This window comes from Ylistrum balloti, unplaced genomic scaffold, assembly GCF_031769215.1.
Source record: "Ylistrum balloti isolate Yb309-2 unplaced genomic scaffold, AGI_CSIRO_Ybal_v1 Utg369616, whole genome shotgun sequence".
Taxonomy (NCBI): Eukaryota; Metazoa; Mollusca; class Bivalvia; order Pectinida; family Pectinidae; genus Ylistrum; species Ylistrum balloti.
The window spans coordinates 1,028,710-1,051,870 of record NW_026781889.1 but is presented as its reverse complement, the minus strand read 5'-3'; the positions used below and the strand labels follow the sequence as shown (position 1 = coordinate 1,051,870).

The 23,161-nt window shown below is 34.8% G+C and overlaps 3 protein-coding genes across 3 annotated transcripts in view; 2 read left to right on the top strand and 1 right to left on the bottom strand.

Moving 5' to 3' along the window:
* The window catches only part of LOC132548399 (uncharacterized), a 50,115-nt gene extending 43,958 nt beyond the window's left edge, over window positions 1-6,157 (top strand). The window contains exons 6-8 of the mRNA XM_060212267.1: window positions 359-529; window positions 4,553-4,647; window positions 5,525-6,157. Of these exons, the coding sequence (XP_060068250.1) occupies window positions 359-529; window positions 4,553-4,647; window positions 5,525-5,896 (638 nt within the window). The 3' untranslated portion in view covers window positions 5,897-6,157. The remainder of the gene's footprint in view (window positions 1-358; window positions 530-4,552; window positions 4,648-5,524) is intronic.
* Window positions 6,158-8,946: 2,789 nt separating this feature from the next.
* Window positions 8,947-16,281, bottom strand: LOC132548438 (uncharacterized). Its single transcript, XM_060212307.1, has 7 exons — window positions 15,920-16,281; window positions 14,807-14,999; window positions 13,140-13,381; window positions 11,686-11,784; window positions 10,924-11,072; window positions 10,303-10,510; window positions 8,947-9,858 (listed from the first exon to the last, which is right to left on the bottom strand). The coding sequence occupies exons 1-7, from the start codon at window positions 16,155-16,157 to the stop codon at window positions 9,512-9,514; spliced, it is 1,476 nt and encodes a 491-aa protein (XP_060068290.1). The 5' UTR covers window positions 16,158-16,281; the 3' UTR covers window positions 8,947-9,511.
* Window positions 16,282-20,830: 4,549 nt separating this feature from the next.
* LOC132548586 (uncharacterized) lies at window positions 20,831-22,928 on the top strand. The gene is made up of 2 exons (XM_060212454.1): window positions 20,831-20,876; window positions 22,000-22,928. The coding sequence occupies exons 1-2, from the start codon at window positions 20,831-20,833 to the stop codon at window positions 22,926-22,928; spliced, it is 975 nt and encodes a 324-aa protein (XP_060068437.1).
* Window positions 22,929-23,161: the final 233 nt, after the last annotated feature.

Genomic DNA, 23,161 nt, shown 5'->3' with positions numbered 1-23,161 from the left:
GAAAATGAAAATACAAATAACCATAAATTCTTGAAAACACGGAATATCGTCTCGGCCTATAAACCTGTGGGTCGATAGCAAGATTGCGTTTTTCCACAGTCCTCATTGGTCCCGTTGCCTTGTGACTGTTCAGTCAACAGCAAGCGTTATTCTTCCGTTTACTATGCCCCGTTTTTTCTGGCATCACTATCGGACTACATCTTCGATATTTTATTCGTCTAACTTGCTCTGTATTATTTCTGCCTCATATCCGACATATCTGACGTCACAGTCAAGAACGTGGTCTGTAGTAAACGTTTGTGACGTCAAATCATTGTTTCCTATCTCCTTGACCACAGTATATTTGTGTTTGTTTTAGACGTCTTATCGGAGGAGGGATTGACCACGCCGACACGCCGGACAATAGATATGGCTGTCGTTCAAAGACACGACACCCGGAAACGCCGGGCAAAACGTAGAAATGGTCACTACACCACACCTCCGGGACGCGTCCCCACCCCTGCCAAACGAAGTGGCACCAAATCAGAAGGTACGTATCAACCTTTTCTCGTGGGAAAAACTTCAGTGGTATTGTAAAATCTTTGTCTTTTTCTTTACTTTTTAAAGATGGAAAATTATTTGTATGTTTAACAAATAAAAAAGATGTTAAGGACTGCATGCTGCTAAAGTATTTGTTCCAGCCAGTCGTTACTGAAGTGATATTGTATTTTATTGTTTAAAGGGGCTATAATATTCAATGATGGCGAATATAAAGTCAAATGCGCTCACTTAAATTAAGACAGATAATCAAGAGAACAAAGAAACGCTCTTGAAAGGAGAGTGGCCTTTATATAGAGGTTAGTTTACTACGTATTGTATGTCAAATGACCTTTATGTAGAGGATAATTTACTGCGTATCATATGGCAAGTTACCTTCATATAGAGGTTCATTACTACGCATTGTATAGCCTATGGCCCTTTTGTAAAGGTTCGTTTACTGCGTATTGTATGGGAAGTGGTCTTTATATAGGGGTTCGTTTACTGCGTATTGTATGGCAAATGGCCTGTATAGAAAAGTCCTATTATTATGTGTTGTATTACATCGAGAACCAGAACAAATGCCGGTATGACTGGTTTGACTGATAATTTGTTGAAAGTTGTCGTACATGCTCTTTTCGTTGGAATGATCCGACCTAGATATCCATCCAATATCCCATGAATCGAGCACGGTCGAAAATTGATGTGTATGAGGGTCAAGTTTCACATATTCGTCTCGTTCAAAGAAAGTAGATTTGATGCAAATGCTTACGGTATTAACATTCAGCTTACTTTTATCGACTTACTTTCACATTGTCATGAATGGATAATCCTATTACGTATACAAGTTTTTAGTCGACTGGATTTGAAATGCTCATTATCCTGAAGAACGTCATATTACATGAATGGATTAATAGTTATATCTTCTTTGTAAAAAGGCCGTACAACCTATTTATACCCCTACCGACTTTCAAATTAGAGTAAAATGAAGGGAAGTAACTCTGGGAGATCAGAATGGTTTCGTGTATTGGCATCAAACTTAAAAAAAAGTAAGTACGACATAAGACGGCGAGTTTCGTACTAAATCGAGGATGATCCGACCTCTATTTTACTTCAGTACCCGACTGAATATCATTATAGCACAGATTTCTGGAGCACATCTCGGCTTCTGTTTCGCGTATGATTAAGACTGTAAGAAGGCATCTTATGCGAGATGCAATCCCTGTTAACCAATATATACGACATGGGTCTTGCATCCCTTATACAAATGCACATGCAAACTATATGCTTCTTCGACTTCTGATTGACAAGCGGAATGCCTTTCAGGACCATAAAAACTTTTATATATGTAGATAGCATGCTTTGTGTACAGTTGTTAAATACAAATAGCACAAATCACCGTTTTAAAATCATCAAGCTGTTTGTTTCGTGATCACAGGCAGTAAAGACTTAAAAAACTCTTCTTGATGCAAAAGTTAAAAACGAATTTAGACGATGTGCTACAATTAATAACTTATTCCCGTAATAAATCCTTATGTACGAATAAAATAATTCATCATTTAGAATTAAGCTCCGGTCATTGGTAAATTACAAAACTTTTCGTTCGCTTGGTTTTTCTCGACATTGGGGTTCAATTTCAAATGCAACACGATTAGGTGACGGATATGCCTACTGATTTGGAGGTAAACAGCATTGCTGCGTTACACAGAACTTGTGGATAAATTAGAGGAGAGATGTTGTCCCATTCATTGTGCAAGGCTTTTGACAGCTCCTGATTTTGATGTTCTCTCACAAGCTGTCCAATAACATCCTCAGCATTTCAATTGATATTCTGCTGCTAGAACGTGTTGTTTACACGGCTGATGTGCGCTGGCGAGTTATCCTGCTATGAAATGGTGCCGATGCCATGGCGTCTTCAAGTAAGAGTCGTAGAACCACTGGTCGTATAAGTTCGTCCCGATATAGAATGTCGTCCGAATCCATAAACTATCTGCCACAAAAGTGGACAAATATCCGTCTCTAAAATGATAGTTAAATGTCAATATTCACATTTATTATATGCTGTTGTTGTAATTGACACTTTTACTGATAATGCTCCGAGACAAACTTTTCGGTCTACCGCTTAGGCGGTCCCTTTTTGCGCTTTCTGTCATCGTGTTACAGCAAAAATAAGGACTTATTGAAAAAAAAACATTGTTCCGTTGTCGTAAGGCCCAGTTACGGCCATTTTTATGGCAGCATTGCAACAAAATGGGTCCTGTATACGGACGCTGCGCTTTCAAATGGTAGACTTCCAACCTGTTGCGCACTGTTCAGTCAGACACGCAACGCCCAAACAATGTACTTGTCATCTCTGCTACGGTTACGAAACGATTGCGCAAGTGTATCAACCGTATACGACGGTCATCCCTATCGTTTTTTTTTTCGCGGAATCAGCCATTTCGGAATACTCTGATTTCCCAGGGTAACTTCCCTCCATTGCAATCTGTCAGATAGCGATTGTAGTGTTTTCATGATTTATTGTATCCACAAACTCCCCGGAAGGAGGTAAAAGACTACAACAGATGAAACAGAAAGGAATACAACCATATTTACAGAAAGAGATATCAATTAACATTATCTAACATAATCCTAGCTCACCTTTTAGGTTTACCGAACTCTTAGTACTTTGATTTAAGTTGACTAGATATTCAACACAAATAACAGACAATAAAATGCCTGAAATCCTGTACAGAGTATACAAATAATAGCAACCTTTCTCCTCAACTGCACTTATGAAGTATCAATAACAGAATATTCAATTTATATACTATATCTAAAAATGACAATTTGGCTACTGAGATAATGCTTGGACGAGCTGACTTACTCTAGCTTTGACTTGAATAGTAAATACTTAAATCAGTTTGCAATGTTATACTCACATAGCATCTATAGTAAGCATAAATCAGTAGTTAATGACACATTAATAGCTTACATGTAAATATATCTTGAACATGACGAGATTTGTTTACATCGCGAATGACGGACGATTGACAAATAGACCTTTCCTAACTTTACAAAACATTTTCCTGATTAGATCACAGTACAAATTTGACAATCAGTGTTCAATTATTGAAGATTGACATGGATGGGGAGTAAACTCACCCTGTGGGGGACCTAAAATTTCCACTGATTGTTGTGCCGGAGCACGCCATGATAAACTTCTTGTTAAACTACTAACTAAGGGCAACACTAAATTCGTGATGCCCGGATCACAAGGGAGATAACTAAACAAGGTAACATGACAACGATAAGCTTGACAGCCGATGGCGGGCGACAACACATCGTGAACGGATGTTTATTTAAACGGCTTCACAAAACAACTGTAAACTGTCTTAACACTGCAACTAACATGCTCTGTCAAACAACACCGAAGCATAATGGAAAAAGACATAAATAACAAGATTTGATGTATTCAAAGTGCTGGAAATATATAAATTAAAAAGTCAATCGCAGAAATCCTCGTTCTTTCGTGCGTGTGGTAAACCTTGGATTTTCTTGCTAGCCGAAGGGAGATCATGTAGTCGTCTTTTTGTCCGTCCGTCATAATTTAGTCTGGAACACAAAAACTATAAGAGGTATCAGTATAATCTTAGGAAATTAGATCTCAACAAGGAGAAGTGCAGCGCACAAGAACCATCACTAATATGAAAGACCTATAAATCCATGTTGTGACTGATCACAGCCTCCCTCTACTATGGTTTGTTATTGATATTTTACATACAATAAGCAATCAAGGGCATTTACAGACGTGCCTTGTGGAGGAAAGACAGCGTTCTGAATGAAAAAACACCCACCTGTGGTCAGTTTCTGGCGACTACCACACGTACGACTTTGACCGGCCACTCGGAGGTGGAGTGTTAGTGATACAGATGGTCAGACGACCCCAACCACTCGCCCCCGCGGTCTCTCTGCGTACTGACGATAACTGGATGTGTGTAGCTATCTATGTAATTTTAAAATGAATTAGGACATATTGTCTTCCTTTTATTGACAGATATCCCATGGCACAAAGTGAAGAGAAAGTTACATTTTGGACGAGTACCTCCCCGACCTCGGACCAACTCCAGCTCACAGGCTGCAAGACCATTGGTATGATAAACAGGGATACAACACTTACAGTAAATTAATCCTTTTGTGGACTTTGCCTGATACCCTCCAATTTTTTAAAAAATATTTTGTAAGGTTTCCTCCTGTATCTGTATTTTAAGCACATCACCAACAGACTAGAGACTTTTAAACTTGCACGTTGCTGCTTTGTCATCATCTGTTCTCAGTTATTTGTACATTTCCTTAAAATTTCATATGAAAGTTAACCTAGGTTTCTTGTGCCCTTTCAAATTCTAGATTATAGTTAAGTTTTCTTGTATATACTGGCAAACAATAGGGTATAATATCTCCCACATATGCATGTGAAAGAGATATTAGCCTGAAAACAGCTGTTGTTTCATTTGTAGAGAAAAGACCCTTTATGTCACCTTGGACATCATCAATTACATCAAAGTCATATAATTGCATATTGTAGTGTAAATATGTCACATTTTGATAACATCATTGATAATGACACAAAGTTCACAGTTCAGCACATCTTCCAACAATAAAGTGTTTTAAACAATAATCAATCACCTGTTTGTGATGTAGATAGTTACCTTAATCCTTGGAATAATATTTATTTAGTTTAGTATTCAGAAAAGCATTTAGGTAAAATTTGCAAATATTACCCTTGGTTTGAGATAACTGTCCACATAATACAAAGGTTGCTATTAAACAAAATTAACTGTATATAAATTGAGTTAGTAAATATATATTAGGGTGTCTTTCTTAACTTTGTAAAGTTTTTACATAAGATATTCAAAGTATACAGGTGGGGGTTACTTTCAGTTACGAATGAAAGTATTATGTTTATCATGGTTTTCTGAATTGACTTAATAGCTATTGAAATCGGTATAACATTTGTTTTATAATTCAGAGATTTCAAAAGCCCAAGGGAGGTCATTCTCCCAGAAAGTCTGTCACTGCCAGCGTTGCCCACAAACCAGGCTTGTCAAGGGAACTCCACCATCTTCTAACATCAGCTTGTTTTGTTCCTGTGCGACTAAGGTCAACCTTTAAGAACTGGGGTCATAACTGTCATGTTGACCAACCAAAACAGCATGGATGTAAACTCCACTCCTCACATGAACTCACAAACTTAAAAATCACAGACGCAACACATTCACAAATCTCCCGCAGCAAACGAATCTCTAGAAGAAGTTATAACAGAGGCTACAAATTACATTCTTCACAAGAAAAAACCAATCTGGTGCTGCCCTCGCACAGGAGTCCACAGGGAGCTCGCTAGTGTTAAAGGAGTCCGCAGATAAAGAGATTTTTTCCAAACAGTATAGCGAAATTGGTGCTGAATATTTCTAAGAAAAAAATTCTATATACTAGTTTAAGTCTTTTGCTGTATTATTTTGACCTTTGGTTGAACATACCAGACTATAAATTGTGATCAAGTAGTCTGTATTTAAAAATGAGATCTCCACTTTCCTTTTCAAGATATTTTGAGTGGTATTTCTTTTCCAATGTTAATGATTTTCTTTGATAATTAGTATTTCAGTTACAGAGTATTGTGTATACATTTTCTTTTAAAAAATCAGTTTTCCTTGATTTTTGATGCTTATATTCTGATTAATGTTTACAAGTATCTGGTACAGTAGTATGTATTGTTTTGGTATATATTTGATATTTGATGATATTGTATTTAGTTCAGAGATAAGGAAGTCATTTAAGTGCTGAACATATGAAGAAATACACCTTTAACATTTCTCCTTTGTTGTTTAAATAGTAACCCAATTGGTTTTACAAATGAAGAGGTGCTTCCATTTGTTACAGCTGCATGAAAACTGATATACGTGTTAAATGTACCTTGTTACATGTTATCTGTATAGATTATGATTTGTTAATGTTTTGTTACTGTTTGTTTACTAGGTCTATTTGTTGTTAAATAAGTGATTAAGATGAAGAAATATTCATCAACCTTCCTGTTTTTCATTCCTAAAGCTGAAGCTTAGGTGCTGTACAGTTTGGTGAAATGAATTAAAGTAGCCTTACATCATTGTCAGAATCATACATGATCAATGTCACTGGTGTAGTGTATTTGTTATGTATTGGTGGATTTGATAAAGCTTTCAAATTTTCTTCATTGTATTGGTTTAGCTTTGGAACAGGTTATGTAAATTATCCATTGATAGAGTAAGTGCTAAATGTTTAATTCTTTGTAAAAATTTAATATTGAAAATATTTCCATTGTAAACTACCAGTTGTGAGACCAGCAACTTACATTTAGTCATATGTTTACACTATTCATGTCAATCACACAAAGAAGATGTGTTTAAATTGTTTTGGTCACTACATTTTGTGATGTCTGGTAGTATGTTATATTCAAATTCACAGTGTTGTGGTTCTTTTGATGAGTGCAAATGATCCAAAATCTGTCTAACCAATCTAAAGACTAAAGATTTGAGGCTGGTTACAAAGTCACTACCCATAATAAAGCCAGTGATATAGTGGACATATTGAAAGTTTGCTGCATCAATCCTGCGGTCTTGTATCTTGCCAATTTGCTGGGAAGGAAAATGTCTCTACTTTCAAGAATTTCTGGATCATTTGATTTCAAGGATGAAAAAAATCTGCAAATCATACTCATAGCTAGTAAGTGAACTCCTAGTTTTACTGTCATTCATTATAAACTGAAACTGAAATGCTGGCATTAGATAATATTGGAACAAAGAGAGTTATCTCCCTTGTAAAAAGTTTTCATTGATTTCCACCAAACAGTAGTTTAGTGTGACATTGCATGTTTTTTCATAAGATCATTTTACACTTACTTGTGTTATATATGAATAAAAAATCTGTTCATAATTTTAAAGAATGGCTGGTTTTATTTATTAGTAAACTTAAAAAAGACTGAGAATTCTGGAAGCAGACTTACAATTTACCATCCAAGTCTGCGTGAACCGTGGGAAACACTGCCTCAGATTTATTTGAAGGGAGAATTGGATGACATGACTATTGAATAACTAACCAAGTTTGAAATACCAATGTCCATTGTAGATTATTGTACATAATATATAATGGAGTGAGGCTACAAGTCATATGGACCAACATATTGTAGTGAAAACCAGGGGAAATTATCTCCTCTGGTTGTCACCACTGATGCAAGGTGACATTGACACCACAAGATCTCATGGAGCTCCTGTGACAGTTTGGTGCAAAACCACCTGACAGTGCTCTCTTGACTCTTGACTAGCTAATGGCACAGACGTGGACACTGAACGTATGAAATATCCCTGTACCATTTGTAAGTAAGGAGTTGGGAGCAACCGTGGAGGTTTCTGTGTGAATATATACACAGGATATTTCTACAATATACAGGAAAGTGTTAATACGAATGTTGTTAAATGATGGCTTGTTTGTGTAACATACACAATACATGAATATAAAAAGTATTCATTGACGGAGTAATTACTATGGTATAAAAGTTCTACAAGTGTAAGAAAACATTCCCCTGAACATGGATTCCTAATTTTAGTCACATGTTAAAGGCACTACAGTAGATAGAGAAGTGTATGTAGTAACAACTTGTGGAATGGTTATACATGTATATATGAAAATCAACATATCTACATGGTATAAAACCAATGATTTTAAAATGTTTGAAAATCATTTTAAGAAAATAAATGAAATAAGTTTAGACTGAAAATGCATAAAATAGAGGGTGGGCTTATTGTTGCTTATTATTACTGAGATGGACATAGCTGGGCTGTTCACCAGCCCTGAGCTTATTGGCTGATACAAAAAGTAAAATATTTCTTCAATGATTTTCTCACAACCTCATCATATACCCAGGTATGCATTATTGTAAATTTGATCTCCGTAGTGTAAAATGTTTTGTCAAATTTTGTTGTAGCTGATTAAGCCCATCACAGTAAGAAGATCAATATACAAGATTCATTGTTGCGAAAACGGAAATCAAGAAAGTTATCCGACAATAAATCAACAACATATAACAGAATACAGTGAAACCTCGCTATTAAGACCACTTTGGGGACTGGACAAAAGTGGTCTTAATAGGGAGGTGGTCTTAATAGTAAGGTGGATCAGATTGACCACAAAGAACCGTAACTCTGTTTAAAATAAAGAGTATATATACCATTAAGTAATGTACATGTATATTATTCATCAATAATAACTAATTATAATAAACTAAAATGTTGAATTTCATGAAATGCATGTAAAAAAGACAAAATTGCTGAATTGACAGAAGAATAATTATGTATATATTCCTTAGTTGATATCATAATATACATTGTAAACATTGAATGAAAGGAAACAAACAATCCATTTTAAGTTTAATTGGAATTTGACGTTAATTTTGCAACTATTTCACATAAATTTACGAACACATTTACTCAGTAATTGTAACAACTTTAATGAAGTCACTATAAAGTCTTTCAACGCTTCATTTTTCACATAAATTCGCAAACACATTATCTTTATCAGTGTATCACTCAGTGCAACACATTTTTCTTTTTACTTAAAAAAAAGAGTCCAGTGCACAATATTGCGAAGAGCTATGGATCTGGACAGCCTCCTCTTTCATACGTCCTTTTTACCGATCGCGATAGCTCGTTTCGTTTCTGTGGTTTCGTCATTGCTTGATAAAGTTCATCGGAGTTTTGTGACAGAGAAAATGTGTACACATTATCATGAAAAACCATGATAATCACAAACTGTAGTATACCAATAAAAATCTTGCCACTGATGCTGGAAACAATATCCACCCAAACCTGCACACATTTAGAAAACTACAACGGGATCAGAAAGATTTAAAGAATAATATGAACATGAAAATACAATCTCCCAACTAGGCAATTTGAAGGCAGGACAATGTTTTTTAAGAATGTTAAATTCATTCAAAGTTGAAAAACATTCTAGCATTTTGGGTAGATGCAGAAGCCAGCTTTTTTGGAGGGCAGTTCATGCAGGACGCGATAATCTCAAGCAAGATAGACAAACTACTCGGTTCATACTCCAGGTCTTCCATTGAATTATCATAATGATAACTCACAGTACAATCCTGGAGGTACTTCATTTCATCTGGTTCCAGTGTCTTACACAACCTCTCATATTCTAACTTTGGCACACCAGTAGATGGAGCATTGCTGGCCAATATAATCTTGTATGGAGAAATAAAACCTTTCTTTAGCCAGGTCTTAAACCAAGTCCACTCATAACCACCAGCTTTTTTGGAAGTTGCTGAAAACCAAAGCAAAATCAAAAGCAAAATGAGAAAGGAAAATATGTCTTACAAACAGCTTCTAATCTACACAGTCTGGTACTGTAAGGAAGGCTTCATACCAATACCATTACTGGTAAGTACATCCGCCGCAGTTTAGCAATAAATCTAATCTGGTTTTTCTAAAAGAAACTCTTTCTCTGCATAACACAGATAAGACTTTTAAAACAGGGTGTCTTAAGTGGGCTGGTTTCTCTTATCTTATCTTAAAAGATCAAAATTCTCAATCTAAAATGAATTGCTAGACTCAATTCTAAGACCACTGATTATAAATGTCTTCAGTTAATACCACACAATAATGATAATTACAACATTTCAAGTGGTTTTGTCTCTACATTATGACTAAGGCCTGAAACCTTACATAACTTCAGAGAATTGTTTTAGACCTCCATGTTGAAACTTACATGACACAGAGACATAACATCCCATTTGTAGAAGTTCCCAAAGTCTTGGTATTCTGTGTGGAAATATTTTCAACCCATATGGTATATACTCGCCAACACACATTGCTTTCAGTCGATCTTTATACTCGTGTAAGATGGGTATCAATGTGTCATCTGCTGCCAGTGAGCAAAACCACAAGGGCTTTTCAAGTTTACATGCCAACTCAATCTAGAAAACCAGATCATGAAGGAACTGATGTTAGTTCTTAACTCAAAAGAGTGCAAACCACAAGAAATTCTGCTTTACAAGAGGAAAAATCAATTTAAGACTGGATTAAGAATATGTAGCTTGATTTGTTTTTGATTAAAATCAAGTATTGTTTAAAGTAACTCTGTCTTTGCAGATCATTTGAGGTGATACTAAACCAAAATTTACATTCAATCATTATCAAAATTCAATATCAAATGTTAAGAATATTCTCCCATCAAAGTTAATTTAGTTATTGATAACAACATACTGGTCACAGCTTGATTAAATACCTAAATATGTTATTATAATCTAAAAAAATAAAACTATCTATATAGAATAAAATATGATCTTGATCCCCATCAAGACAAATTCAGATCGTCCCTACAACTCACCTGTTGTCTGAAGACCTCAACCTGTTTATCTGTGTTAATATTTGACAGGCCACATTCACCTATTGCTACACATTGAGAATGTCCAGCATACTTCTCTAGCATCTCTAGGCTGTCCTCTTTCCAATGTTCCATATTAGATGGATGAACACCTACAAACAGTTTTTTTTTCTTGTAGTCATAAAGAAATGTATGTAGACTATACATAATTTAACTTCAAATAAAACTGTACATAAAGATCTGTCTATACTGACTAAATTGACAACCTGTCTATACTGACCATTTGTCTACACTGACAACTTGTCATTAAGGACCAACTGTTTATATTAACTATTTACCTTTCAGACCACCTGTTTATTTTGATCATCTGTCTAATTCATCATGACTGTAATGACCATGGGTATACTCTGATTCTATATATATATATATTTTATATATATCAACTCTCTATACTGACCAACTGTCTTTAATGACCTCCTGTATAAATATTATACATTATCTTGTATTTATATATAAAACCCTTTAACGGTCTTTAATGACCTCCTGTATAAATATTATACATTATCTTGTATTTATATATAAAACCCTTTAACGGTCTTTAATGACCACCTGTATGATCCTAAAATCAGCTTTGTTTTACTTCATCAACATCAATTTAGCATTGATCCTTTTTCACCCTGGAATTCACTGATGTCATCACCTGATGTTGATATTTCAATAAGGTCACAAATCTTTGTAAACATTTTAAATACCTATCATTCTCACCTGCTGTGAAAAACATATATCCTGGGTAGAGTTCACACAATTTTACAGCATGTTTGATCTGCTTTAAGCTCCGACACGTGAGTACCATACTATGGATACCTGTAAATCAGGAAAACACACCTAATGTCATATCATTCAACAACACATAACTTTCACATACAGAAATAATCTGTCTTATGCTGGATGTTTTTGTTGCTTGACCTCCTATTAACAGCCAAAGTAACTCAAGGACATGCTAGGTTTGCTTGGTGGAGGAAAGTGATATTCCCAGAGAAAAACCACTGACCTGTGGCCAGTACGTGGTGACTGCCCCACACAGGCCTTGAACCCTGACCCAGAGGAGGAGGGCTAGTAAATAAGACGGTCAGATTCCTTAACCCCCGTGCCAATGCAGCCCCCTTTTTATGCTTAAAATATCCTGATATATAATTATATAATTGACCAAACAAATGATATATCACTGGTATAACACAACTAAGAAAAAGTGAAAAAGTTGAATGTAACATGATGTTTTTCACTTTTTCTTCTACATGTTTTCTGCTTATGTGACTGCCTATTGCTAGGGCTAGTCTCACACTAAGCAAGAAGTGCTCTGTCTGTGCTCATGATAATAACTGAAAGATGATTCAATGAAAAAAGAACATTGAAATTATTTCATATACATCAAATTAGAATTTTAGATGAAACATACGTCAAGTTTGAAACTAAAATTTGACTGCATCCTAATTCTAAATGAAAGTTAATTCACAAAACTAACAAAAGTCTACAAGTTGTTGTTTTTTTTAACTTTCAAAGGAATTTACTCATTACCTTTCTCATTTTAAATGGCGATACCATGTACTATGACTTTTCTCATTTCAAGGAGGATAATTCTGACTTGTTTTTCTGTAACATGACTTGTTCTCATTTCAAGGAGGATAATTCTGACTTGTTTTTCTGTAACATGACTTGTTCTCATTTCAAGGAGGATAATTCTAACTTGTTTTTCTGTAACATGACTTGTTCTCATTTCAAGGAGGATAATTCTAACTTGTTTTTCTGTAACATGACTTGTTCTCATTTCAAGGAGGATAATTCTAACTTGTTTTTCTGTAACATGACTTGTTCTCATTTCAAGGAGGATAATTCTAACTTGTTTTTCTGTAACATGACTTGTTCTCATTTCAAGGAGGATAATTCTAACTTGTTTTTCTGTAACATGACTTGTTCTCATTTCAAGGAGGATAATTCTAACTTGTTTTTCTGTAACATGACTTGTTCTCATTTCAAGGAGGATATTTCTAACTTGTTTTTCTGTAACATTACTTGTTCTCATTTCAAGGAGGATAATTCTAACTTGTTTTTCTGTAACATGACTTGTTCTCATTTCAAGGAGGATATTTCTAACTTGTTTTTCTGTAACATGACTTGTTCTCATTTCAAGGAGGATAATTCTGACTTGTTTTTCAACCTACCTGATTCATTGGCGTTAAACAAGACATCAGATAAAATCCTTCTGTCTATATCCATAATATGATTGCCACCATCAATAATCACATATTCTGTGAAGTTGCTCATTTTCCACGCTTCGTTTTCATAATCCCTTTCCCCGACGGATACAACAGTTGGCTTTAGACAAACTCGTTTAAAATCCTTTCTTAGTAAATGTTTTCTTTTCTTAATTTCTTGTATTGATATTTTTCTGTCATCTAAAACTCTGAAACAAATAGTACTAAAATGAGCTGACAATAATACATTTTTGTTAACTCACACAAAATATTAAGATATTTAAAGAGAAACATTGGCAAAAACTTATGAAATCCTACTTTCAAAACAACCTTTCATAGCACTGTCATTGGTATCACAAACATTGGTATCTCATCAGTACAAACTTTTAAGGCAGCTGATATTTATATTGATATCATTTCAAAATGACGATATACTTTTTTATTATAGAGATAGTTATTTCACAAAACAGTTGTCTTTAAAAACCATAACATCATTTCTTGGCCTAATACCCCAAATTAAAATTTTGATGAATTTTGTTGAAAAAAATAATTTAAAAAAAAACTAAAATATAAATTCTTATTTTCTTATCTCATGTTCAGATGCAAAATGGAACAACCTTTGAAAATAATTTAAAAACCACAATATCTAGAAAATATGTCAGTTTTGAAAATAGACCATTATTTCATTGCAGGGAAAAAATATCTCAAAAATAACATTGTCTTAGAAATAAGTTGTGACTGAAAATAAGCAGGAAACAATATTATAATCAATTTAAATTCAAATATATACTTTGCAACTTTGGTAACAGAAAAGTTGATTTTGCAGTTTTTCATAAAATGGATCATTATTATTCAAATTTCTGTTGGATTTCAAAATGTCACCTCATTATTGAGATATTGATGTTAGATCAAAAATAAAGTATGGTGTCATGGCAGCCATTTTGTTTTTCCAACAAAGATGAAAATCGTGTCAGAATTTAGAGGGCACATTACCAAACCTATTCTATAACAATTAAATAAAATTTCATTGTAGGATCTTGAAGAGCAAACTTTTTGTCTGCACTTTACATTGAACTATCGGAATTTTAAAAAATGACGTAAAACATCAAAGAAAAACATCACAGGAGAAATGTAGACACTAAAATGATCAGAATGACATTCTATGTTGAACTGTGGGGAAAAAAATTGACTAAATCTACTAATAATTTTTTTCTTTTTTTAGGTGACCTTGACCTTTGGCGAGCTCTTTTATTTGAAAGGATTTCTATTGTTATGTAGAAACAAAATAGTTATATATGACCCTCCTCTATATAAAATATACTTGAAGCAAATTTGTAGGACAAATAGTTTTCAAGTTATAGCTGTTTTTAGAATTTTTGGTAATTGGGTCATGGCGGCCATATTGGAATTTTGACCTACTTAAAAATGCTGCATTAACAAGTTCAGATTTACTTCCATTACATACTATATAGGTTACTGAAAAAGAATATTTGCATGATTTAAGGGTACAACTGAATATTGGAGTACATCAACTCAAAAGTTCTATTTATTTAAAAAGTTGTAATGTTCATCAGAAACAAAGTAATATAATTTCAACAATGATCAGTCTGGTGTAAACAAGAAATGGCCCTCACCTATTGTTGTATGAGGGTAGATCACATGACTTAGTACAATGATAAGGTATTTGTACAAGTGCCTTTCTAAGGGATGGGTTTTTCGGATCTACGGTAAAATTGATGAGGATATCTGAATCTGTTTTCTGTCGGATGTACGATGAAAGTAAAAGTCTTCTAAGGCATTTTTCATCCACATCTGATCCAAGATTACCTAAAAAATTTGCAACAGAAATGTTATAATATTACCAACACTCCTGGGTAAATATACACATATAAATTATCTCATAATTTCACTGAACTAATTGACCCATGTTTAGCAATGGTCATTTTGAGGATAGGTCATCTTGCAATAGCTGGTGGTCCATTGCATGCTTTCCAAAGCAACTTGGATGAACTGTCTTGCCTGAAAGCACACTACAGTACAACAGTACAACTTCCTAATGAATATCATAGACATCTGCATAACAGAGAAAATATGCATGACATATAATCTATATATCATAAGGCATGTATGTTTTGGTTTGAAGTTCACAGAGAAAAAGACCTGTCTGGTCTGTGCTGATAAGGTAGTAACATCTGGCAAGACACGTTTCCCAAATGTTCTGGATGGGGTACAACATACTAGTCTGAAGGGTTCGGACTATCTATGCACAATTTTATTTTTCTCTCATCATAGTTGATACTGAAAACATGAAAACAAAATAACGCATATAAATGCTTGAAACGCTTCAGACAAGCAACAGGGTTCCCATATGTTGATCAGTAAGATAGCCAACAGCTACTTCACAGAGACTGAGCCACAAAATGACCCTGCAACCAATACAGGTGGATGAAAGAGTCAAACTGCCCAATCAAGTGGAGATCGAAACACGCTAGCAGTGACTACAAAACTTCACAATTAAAGTTTCATACATCAATTTTCTTACAAATAAGTCATCACAGTCACAGATCATTTACAGTTATACAAAAAAATCATTTATAATGATGGTGATGCATCTTTGAAGTAATCAGCAGAACATCTGTACAGAAGTTTCCAAAATATATATTGCAAGATACCAATAATATATTTAAATAGAAAACAATTATTGGATTGAACACCATCAAAATGGTTTAATGTACAGCGGTACTCACTAACAACGTAGGAAGAATAGGTATCAATAGTTTCTTCCGAAGTGTCAATTTTGTCAAGCGTCTTCCTCCATTTGCCAGAACTCCGGTAAAATGATATCAAATTTTTGTAGTGATAAAATAGTTTTAAACAACTCTCGTATGATTCGGTTGTTGAAAACCACCTATTTATACAATAAGCTAAAATTGTAGTTAAAACAAATGATATTAGAAAAATAATATTTCCGTAACTGAAATCCATGATCCTGCGAAAGTGACGGTCATGAGATTTGTCTCGTTGCTGCACGTTAGAGTCGAAAACAATGGCAGCTGAGGTGATTCGGCGATGTTTCTTATATGAAGAAGATTTGCTGATATTGCATGAAAATATTTATGATATTTCAAATAAGTTCCTACTTGTTGTGAAATGTATTTAGTTCAAAACCGGATGTTTACTTCTTGTGTCTAAAATTAAAACCGAACCCAGTAACTGTATTATAATACACGAGTTACTTCCCATGATCCATCAATTTACAAAATATGTAGGTCTTGTGGACATATTATGATTGAGCGAACAGTAGACATAATAACAGTGAAGAAAAAAACAAACATTCTTCAAAATGATTTTTCCATGATTATAATGTGCAATGTGACTGTAACCCTGACTCAACAGTACTTAAATGGTAAGAAGCTTCCTAAGGTTTGGTTGAAAAGCAATGTGGATTCTTGTGAAGTTTAGAAATCCAACGTAAACGAGGAAGGTCTGTATCCTTAATGTTATTTGGTAATAAGACACATTGTAACTAACAGTGTCTTCCTTTGCACGTAACAGGGTATGATGTGAAATGAGAGATATGATTTTAAAATACAATGGTAATACCGGAAGCTAGTTAGTTTCGTCTTTGGAAGGTTATCATACTAGCCAGGTTCTACCAATTCAGCCATTTTGAAAGTGAAACCGTTTTCCTGTGATGTTTCTCAGTTACAGTTTACATTGAGTACACTGAGAAGGGGAAAAGAAAAAAAAATATTCTGGTGAGGCTAATATTTTTGAATGCAATTTAAAAGCAAATTAATTAATATATTGCTACTGAAAAACTGAAAAAAGACTGAAATACTGTAACTGAGCATCTTCGACTTTGACATTCATTTTCATTTGTTTATTCATGTAAAACATTTTTAACGGGTTTTAACGTCCTCACCAGAGCATAAGAAAACACCTGATTCCTAAGTAATGCAAATAGGGACGACAGATCCAGTGAGATAGAACAGGAATAGTCTTTCCCCGTCACCGATGTACTTACTTGTGGTAAGTCACAATATATGTGAAAAACGGCGGTTGTCAAGTAGTTTCTTTTCACTCACCCCGACCCCTGCACACCACACATAAAAAGAACACATGCTGCTGATGTCCTCATTTGATATTGATATATTAAAACTATTTGTTTTCACAGACTGAAGTGACATGTATCGGGGTGTATATATCGTCGTTGCAAACGCATTATACAATTTCTGTCAATTCCCCACCCCCACCCCCTGTCAATGTTACAAAAAAAAAAAAAAAAACACACACACACAAATCAAATGCAGGTCCGTTGGGCCTCTTGTTGCGAGAAATAAAGGTATTTGATGTGTTTTTTAAAAAATAAAAAATAAAATATGACAAATCATGGAAAGAACCCCTGTTGTTTGTTTGTTCAGTTATCTCATATTTCTATTTATCCTGCAACTGGCACTGCCATTGTCGGAATACACCGTCCTGCCACATATATTTCGCTGACATTTCGTAGTGCGAGGGAAAAGAAGGCCAAATGAAGACGACCGTGAAATTAGACGACAGAAAATGTAAGTATTCCTTTTCGATTTCCGTTGTAAGACATAAAAGTATGTATATATATATACATCAACAAAACTGATGGAGGGGAGACAATTCTTGATTGGAACATTAATACGATACAAATGGCTTTGTTTCGAAAGAATTTTATGCCGCCAATGTCCACGTATCGACACAATCTTCTTCATATCTGATATGATTTGGTTCTACAACTTCGCTACGGTATTTCATAATCAAAGTACTGAAAGTACTGAGAGGCTAAACGTATTGAAAAATGTTCACAAATAACCGCTACGCTATATTACTTTCCCCATACTCCTACACTTTGGAATGCAAAAATTACTAAAATAAGAGAACCAGAGGCTATTTGTCTTAACTTTAAGCGATTTTATATCTTCTTTAATTCTTATTTCAAATTTGACGATAATAATGTGAATAAATCAAAATAGGTAAAAAAAAAATTAACAAAATACACACAACCATATATTTATCGCCAACAAGCCAAATGATAAATAGCTCTATGATGAAGTTGACTAAATAAAACCTTTGAAATACCCAAGATGTTGCAATTACTATCCTATCAATATGAGGATTTAGACCAATCGAAAGGACTTTATACCTACTTCTTTATTTTGAATGAATTGAAAAGTTATAGTCCTTACTTATTATAGTTATATTTGTAGTTGAGGAAAGTAGATAAGGTATACACAGCATTTCAGATTAAATGTATTTACATGCCTATCTTCCTTGAAGTATCATGGTTAGACTTTCCTTCCAGTAATTATGTCTATAAAGGCATAGTTCTATGAGATTAAACCAGACTTCCAGATATACACAAAATTTACAATATTTTCAATATAGCTACTACTTTTTCTGATCTCCAATGCATTAGATAATGTCACCATGACACGCTAAATGAATAAACATGTTATGGAAATATTTCGTTTTAGTTAATTGATAATTATAAACATGAATATTTTGGGGTTTTATATACGCGCTTTGTTTGAAGGAATATTTTCATTTCATTTCAAGGAACTTTGATAGACATTAACAAACCTTGAGAAATCAGCACAATCAACCTTCATCAAGTAAAACTAAAAGACAAAAAATATAAGTTATAACAAAGTCAACATCTTGATCAGTACAGTATTAAAATATATCATTCATAAATCATGAGCACCAAATGTACCTTGCCTATGAAACGCAAACTTTTTATCTTCATGGTGGTTGGGTGTGAAAATCCTGAAAAAAATGTCATATCGGCGGGTGTGCGCGTAGGACGAACAGTCCAATTTTGTGACGTCTAATGAGGTAAAGTGATGGTATATATTAAGACGATCTTGCCACAATGACAAGAATTAAAGCAAAATTGATGTTCTGTTTGTAAGTTTTGTTTGTTTATCAGTGCTGTTAGTTGATAATTCAAACCAAGCCCCCAGACTAGCTTCTTATCATGACGCCAACTCGCACGTACAGTGTTCTGTACGCTTACGTCATGTTGGGAATTCCGTAAAATATATTGTTCAAAATTTATCAATAGTTCATCCACACTGTGCTTCTTTTTTGAAATATATAGTAATCGTATTGATATTACTAAAAATAAACTAATTTTGGATGCTTTTAAAATAGCGATTTGAAAAATCGCGGCATTATTTAAGCAGAAAATTTCCGCTAGAGGGCTCTAACTCTTTTCGATATTTCAGCCAATGAGAAAGCCAGGATCGGTAAATTTTGTCTGAAAGGCCGTCGCAATAGGCTATGCGTACGGAGTACGTTTAGCCTAATAAAAAGTAGATATGTGTTTCATATTTAATTCATTACACTCTGGTATTTTATTATTAGATCAACCTCAGCTCCTCAGGTTGACCCAGACGGACATATACGTCCCTGCTATTAACAACCGGTAATTAAGGACGTGCTGTGTTTGTGTGGTCGAGGAAAGTCTGAAATCCCAGAGAAAACCGCCAAGCTGCGGTCAGTATCTTGCGATTCCTCAACGGTGTAAAGAAACCGCATTGATGAACCTTCCAGAGTTACTGCCCTTCATTTTCACTCTGTCAGCGTGTATAGCGACAAGTTTGACAGCCATAGGGTGCCGAGAATGAGAAAACGGAGAGCCTCAGAGAAATTCAAGAAGTCAGACAGGTCACTCATATCTTTTCTTAATCTTGGTTATCAATATGTACAATAATCTATGATGATTCAGTGATTTTGGTCGACGTTTTTAAAAACCATTTGCTGAACGTCCATTCCTATTTTGGTATGGCTTATTTTCCAAAGAAATGAACACATTTTCATGGACGCAACTTAATACTTTAGAAATTCACATATGAAGGTCTGGGTAATTTATGCAAGTTTGAAACTATTGAAAAAGTTATCCTGACTTTATCTTACTATAATGTGAAGTCTTCGTAACGTGCCAGTCATATTACTCCCGAACCTAATTAACTTGGCATTCTAAATGACTCCAATATATACCGTTCTAGTTATGACAAAGTGGTGCTATCAATTGTTTTTCATTTGTTTATTCTTTTGTTTTACCCTTTCAATTTCATATTCATTTTTTAAAATTTAATCATAAAATGTACACAAAATTGTGATTAAAAACTGGAGAGCAAAATTACCTACACTGTATATATAGGCATATATCCCAGACAGAGTATGTTTTCCTTAATATAAATATAAAAGAGAAAGTAGAAATTTTCTATCTCTATCTCCACCAAATAAACAATAGAAATAAACGGGAATGTCGAAACTAGAAGATGAAATATTACGAAAAAGATGACCGATAAAAAAAAATGACGAATGTACCTGTGTAATGTACAATGTCATTTAGGAATTTTATTAGGACTCGTACATAACATTCAACAGAAATTATTTCATACACGATTAAATTCCATAAATATTACTCTTCAAATCATAACACACGCCGCTAATGGACGAAGATTCAATTATGTTTGATTTAAGGATCTTACATTAAACATGATAAAGAGATCTGTCAGAAATGCATACCGATAAAAACCGGTACATATATTCAATAGCATTGAATAGGAGGAATAAACTACATTCTGAATGATCGTTCTATATAAATACCTGCATAAATGGCGGCCCGTGTCATTTGCGGTGACGCCCCATTAGAGAACTTACGTCAGAGATGGTATTAGGCCACTAAATATAGAAATAATGATTTGCGTCCATACGTTTTCAAAATATCATGTTTTTTATCATCTCTGCTGAATTTATTCGCCGTTCTGTCTAATTATTTCTTCCCTTGAGGCATTCATTCCACATGAAAGATGAAACGAAACACTATCTTTATTTGGACTACTTAATACTAGTATGACGAGGCAAATATTTCCCAAGTCCCGTTAGTTGAGCATGGGATTGGGTTACTTTAAACCCGTGGTTTGAAATTTCACCCGTCGTCTTATATAAACATATAATAAATTTTGAAATGTTATCAATATAAAGGAAACGAGGCATATTTCACTTATCTTGATTTCACATATGTTTCTCAGTCTATAATTTGAGTCTGTTGTGTAATTACAGTACAAAAGACACGCAGGTTAAGAGCAATGAATTAAACTGTATCATATAACTTAATCGTCATTCTTGGACTCGTCAGTCGATGCTAAGGGTATTATATTTTTTCATCTGAGAAATTAACATAGAACTTTATTGGATACGAAATATCAAGGGAGTAAAGCGGACCAGGATGTTGGATGAGGGGAGGGAATTATTGAGAAATAAGTCGGATATGGAGATAAAAAATATGCAAGAGGTCAGCCGAAGAGGGTGTGTGCATTAAAGTAATTAAGTGGTTTAATATCAGATAGTATTCATATCGACTATTCTGCTCCCATGGTCCAACATTAGTCACCTTTTGGGTTTAGATCAGGCTAAGAAATTGTTTCTGTAGGGGTTTGATGTGTGTACATAATCTTAGATCACGTGAGACATACTTGATAACATTAGACAGGATGTCTTCAGTTTTCAGAACAGAAGATATTTTGGAATAGCCATGTGTCGTGTTATAGAGGGTAGCCGAATACTCAGGTGCCGTGTTAGACAAAATTTCGGAATACAAAAGTATTGTTGTTGAGAGAATAGTAGAATACCCGGGTGTCGCGTATGACTGAATAGCTGAATACTCGAGTGCCGTGTTAGGAAAGTAGAATACCCTGGTGTTGTGTTAGACAGAATATCGGAATAAAAAAGTATCGTGGTAGACAAAATAGTAGAATACCTAGGTGTAAATGTTCTTTTACAGGATATCGGAATACAAAAGTATCGTGTCACCCAAATGCCTTGATTGACAAAACATCGGGACGCTCTGGTTTCTTGCAGGACAGAACATCGCAATACACAGGAACCATACGAAACAGAACATCGGAATACCTCGGTACCATACGAGACAGAACATCGGAATACCTCGTTACCGTACGAAACAGAACATCGGAATATCTCGGTACCATACGAGACAGAACATCGGAATACGCAGGAACCATACGAAACAGAACATCTGAATACCTAGGTGCTGTACAAGACAGAACATCGGAATACCTCGGTACCATACCAGACAGAACATCGGAATACCTCGGTACCATACGAGACAGAACATCGGAATACGTCGGTACCATACGAGACAGAACATCGGAATACGCAGGAACCATACGAAACAGAACATCAGAATACCTAGGTACAATACGAGACAGAACATCGGAATACCTCGGTACCATACGAAACAGAACATCAGAATACCTTGGTACAATACGAGACAGAACACCGGAATACCTCGGTACCATACGTAACAGAACATCAGAATACCTAGGTACAATACGAGACAGAACATCAGAATACCTAGGTACAATACGAGACAGAACATCAGAATACCTCGGTACCATACGAAACAGAACATCAGAATACCTCGGTACCATACGAGACAGAACATCGGAATACCTCGGTACCATACGAGACAAAACATCAGAATACCTAGGTACTATACGAGACAGAACATCGGAATACCTCGGTACCATACGAGACAGAACATCAGAATACCTCGGTACCATACGAGACAGAACATCAGAATACCTAGGTACAATACGAGACAGAACATCGGAATACCTCGGTACCATACGAGACAGAACATCGGAATACTTCGGTACCATAAGGGGCAGAAAAGTGGAATACTCAGTGTAACAAAAAACAACACTCAAAAGCCATGTGTCATGTTAGACAGAATATCAATGTACCCACACGAACTGATGGATAGAATACAGGAAAACCCATATCTTATGTAAAACAGAACATTGGAATAAATACATGTGTCGTGTTAGACGGAAGAGCGGAATATAGGGGTATCATAAGGTTTTGTTTAAAGCAGAATATCAGATTTCCTTGATGGCGAATTATCGGAATATAGAAAACTTCTG

Excerpts from the sequence above, each read along its gene's own strand:
- LOC132548438 (XM_060212307.1), bottom strand. The coding sequence starts at position 16,157 with ATGGATTTCAGTTACGGAAATATTATTTTTCTAATATCATTTGTTTTA. Across the intron at positions 11,785-13,139 it reads GTTTAACGCCAATGAATCAG|GTATCCATAGTATGGTACTC; the intron begins GTAGGTTGAAAA and ends CCTGATTTACAG. Across the intron at positions 11,073-11,685 it reads ATATATGTTTTTCACAGCAG|GTGTTCATCCATCTAATATG; the intron begins GTGAGAATGATA and ends AACTGTTTGTAG.
- LOC132548586 (XM_060212454.1), top strand. The coding sequence starts at position 20,831 with ATGGCGGCCCGTGTCATTTGCGGTGACGCCCCATTAGAGAACTTAC. Across the intron at positions 20,877-21,999 it reads CGCCCCATTAGAGAACTTAC|GATATCGGAATACAAAAGTA; the intron begins GTCAGAGATGGT and ends GTTCTTTTACAG.